This window comes from Portunus trituberculatus, chromosome 23 (genome assembly GCF_017591435.1).
Source record: "Portunus trituberculatus isolate SZX2019 chromosome 23, ASM1759143v1, whole genome shotgun sequence".
Taxonomy (NCBI): Eukaryota; Metazoa; Arthropoda; class Malacostraca; order Decapoda; family Portunidae; genus Portunus; species Portunus trituberculatus.
In genome coordinates this window covers 7,625,972-7,629,769 of record NC_059277.1, presented here as the reverse complement: position 1 = coordinate 7,629,769, position 3,798 = coordinate 7,625,972, and the positions used below count along the sequence as shown (strand labels likewise).

General features: G+C 45.7%; 1 protein-coding gene across 2 annotated transcripts in view; it reads left to right on the top strand.

Moving 5' to 3' along the window:
- The window catches only part of LOC123507645 (putative transmembrane protein INAFM2), an 18,258-nt gene extending 14,460 nt beyond the window's left edge, over window positions 1-3,798 (top strand). For both annotated transcript variants that reach the window (XM_045260710.1, XM_045260709.1), the window contains exons 2-3: window positions 1,546-1,691; window positions 3,058-3,798. In XM_045260710.1, coding sequence (XP_045116645.1) covers window positions 1,546-1,691; window positions 3,058-3,180 — 269 coding nt within the window. In that variant the 3' untranslated portion in view covers window positions 3,181-3,798. The remainder of the gene's footprint in view (window positions 1-1,545; window positions 1,692-3,057) is intronic.

The window sequence follows — 3,798 nt, the reverse complement described above, 5'->3', positions numbered from 1 at the left end:
TCACATCACAATCATCATCAGCGCAAGTCACCGTATTACCTTATATGACCACTTAATTACAGACCAGGTGCGCCACAGACAGGTAACGACAGTCGCCAGGTAACGCAGCAATATTGTAAGACACGGTGGTTTTGTGTGGCTTCCTGGCGGGTGCTCATTGGGAAGGAAGGGAATGGAGGAGAGGGGAGAAGGGAGAAAGGGAGGGATAGGGAAGTAGTTGAAGGGGGGGGGGGAGGGATTGTGGTGGGTTGGTTTAATGTTAATAAGATCATTGCCATCAGTTCTTTCTCTCATTTTCTTTATTTCTTTCTTTATTTATTTTTTCTTTGGCAATCATGAAAGAGTTGTAGTTTTATGAGTTTAAGACGTGTACATAATTATATACTCATACTCATACTCACTCTCTCTCTCTCTCTCTCTCTCTCTCTCTCTCTCTCTCTCTCTCACACACACACACACAGAGAGAGAGAGAGAGAGAGAGAGAGAGAGAGAGAGAGAGAGAGAGAGAGAGAGAGAGAGAGAGAGAGAGAGAGAGAGAGAGAGAGAGAGAGAGAGAGAGAGAGAGAGAGAGAGAGAACAGACAAATAGACAAGAACGGGAAAAAAATAGTTCAAAAATATCAAAGAAAGCTCTGGAAAACCAAATAAAAAATCCTCCTTTCACAAAATAAGAGAAAAATAAAAAGAAAAGAGAAAAAGGAAGCGCTAAACAGAATCCAACTCTCCATCCAGAAACGGGTAGAGAATCATTACAAATTCTCTTAATACACGTAATCCTTTTTTTTCTCCCTCCCTCCTCCCTTCCCTCCCTCTCTTCCTTCCTTCCTTCCTTCCTTCAGTGACCCACATTCCCCCCGCCTCCCCTTCCTTCCCTCGTTGCTGTGTGGCTTCCCTCACCTGTTCCACTCACCTGCCTCACCGTGAGTTTAGACCAGGTGGTTTCAACGAGGGTGATGACAGCCTCCCTGCAACACTTACATCCTGTGTGTGTGTGTGTGTGTGTGTGTGTGTGTGTGTGTGTGTGTGTGTGTGTGTGTGTGTGTGTGTGTGTGTGTGTGTGTGTGTGTGTGTGTGTGTGTGTGTGTGTGTGTGTGTGTGTGTGTGTAGGGATGAGTCACCTAAGTCCAAAAGCACAGGCATACATACATACATACATGGATACCTTCAAGATTCTGACTTAAGCTTATGACCTCAAGGTGTATTATTACAATTATTATTATTATTATTATTATTATTATTATTATTATTATTACTACTACTACTATTATCATTACTGTCATTTTAATTATCATTACTATTACTACCATCACTACCACCACCAATAACATAATCACCACCACTGTTATGGCTGTTATTGCTGTGACCTCATGCTGTAACCTATTGACATGACCTGTTATTGTTGTGACCTGATGCTGTGATCCATTGTTGGTGGTGTCATCTGTTATTGATGTGACCTGTTGCTGCTGTCCATGACCTTTGACCCCGTGTGTTGGTGTCACGTGCATCACTCGGCATCTCTCTAGCGTAGCCCTTCCTGTGTCCCCAGACGCTGCGGACAGAGTCTTGGGGATGAACGAGGGGGACCCCACGCCCAAGGTGTTGCCCGTGGCAGGGGACGACCCACCCGCACTGCCCACCCACACGCCGCCAGAACCCGCCCTCCACCAGCCCCACCAATCCCCCAACCTGCAGGTGTGGTGTCTCGTCTCAGCTTAACCTTACCATGACACAACCTCCATCTTACCTTACATTCCACCTCCTCCACTTAAACTATCACTCCACCTCTTCCACCTCACCTACACTTCCACCACCTCCACTTAAATTACCACTTCATCTCATCCATCTCATCATATCTTCTTCATCTTATTATTTCATCTTCATTTTTACTCCGCCTCTATTTTCCAACTATCTTTAGCAGTCTCAACCACCAGTCCACCTCTTCCACCTCTCATGCATCCCTTCCACCTGCCATTCCACCTCATCGCTTATTTGGTCCACTCCTTCCTCGCCACCTCCACTCCAATATCCTTCCTCCTCCACCTCCACATCATCCATCCTTTCTCCATCTACCTCATCTCTATTTGCGCATCTTCCACCTGTCAATCCATCCTTCCTCCTCCCTTCTTCCACTCTTTTCTCCACTTCCTCTTCCTCTTACTTCATCACCAGCAACACCTGCCCTTCCACTCTTCCACCCTCCCTCCTCCACCACCACACCTTTAACTCCTTATCCACCTCTCCACTCTCCACTATATTACAACTTGCTCCTCTTCCACTTCCTTCACCACCACAACCACTACACGTATTAACATTATTTCCTACCACCACCACCACTATTATCATTCGTCATAACAACTATTTCATACATTTTTATTTTTACTACCACAATTGCTAATATTGCTTTGTTATTAGTACTACCACCACCACAATCACCACCACCACCTCAATCTTTCTCCATAACTTTCTTTTTCCAGCCAGTATGCATAGTTACTAAGCTTTAAGGACAACAGTCACGAGATAAGTGTTTCAGGTTTGTAGTGACTGTAAAAAGTAATGATTGTAATAACTATAACGTGTAGCAGTGTTCGGCCTTGTGACAGGAGCAGTACTTGGTGAGTTTAGCGGGTTACGGTACATGTCCCAGTTAGTGAGAGTGAGAGTAAGGAAGAGTGGTACGTACGTGGTGATGTCATGTACTGCACGTGGCATGTTGTTCCCCTGGACTATATATTATTTTTTCTTATCTATGATTAATGTGTTGATTCTTTTTGAGTTCTTTAGATCTATTTTCTAGTTTAAGTTACAAGTTTGAGTTACTAAGGCTTTCAGATATGCAAACTTGACAATCTGCAGCCAAGTAAATAAATTCATAAATAGACCAATATATGAATTACAGATCCATGAAATATGAATGTTTACAGAAATGAATGAGGAATTGAAAACAGCAAATCAGAATGAAATTATAAATAACTAGAATAGAAGAAAGAGGAAGGGTACAGTGTTAGTGGTGATGACGGCAGCAGTGATGTGTTGTACTGAGTGCGTCTCCTTCCCACAGGGTGACTCGTCGTCGTCATCACCACAGCGCCACCACAACGCTGCCGCCCTGCAGCACCGGCAGGAGCGCCATCCGCAGCGGCCCAGACACCCACAGGGGGACCCGCTCACGCCCGCCGCCTGAGGCCACCCACATCCCTCCCTCCTCCCAACGCCCACACCCCAGATGATCCCCTACTGAACAAGGGCGTGCCTCAGGGGCCGGGCCGGGCCGGCTCACGAGCCCACGAGGACCAAGGGTGCACTAGGGTCACACCTGCCTAGTGCCACACCTGTACACACCTGCACGGAGCCACCCCTTCCTCCACCACCACCACCACCACCACCACCACCACCACCACCACCCACATGTCTGCCCCTCAGTAACTCACGAGTTTTTGCACCGCTGTACGAATGAGGAGAACAATGGTTACTAATGGACCGCGGCACACGCTGACGCCCTGTGCGGTCCTTGTTGTGTTCCAGTTTGTACCTCCGCCATACCGGGTTTTTATGAACGCTGAGGTTTTTTGTGTTGTTTTATCGCGATGATTGGTGAAAATGTCGCAAGTATAAGCTTTTGGACATTTTTCAGGCGTGACTTAACAAAACCTTGTCTTTTGAATCATTCATTACCAAGTGTTTGGAGTATATACGATACATAATTTGTATATACTGCACGAGTATCACTAACTTGATTTTTATTCCCATCTTTCCTTTTTCATGTAAATCGTCCTTATTCTGATCACATTCCCTCAATGTT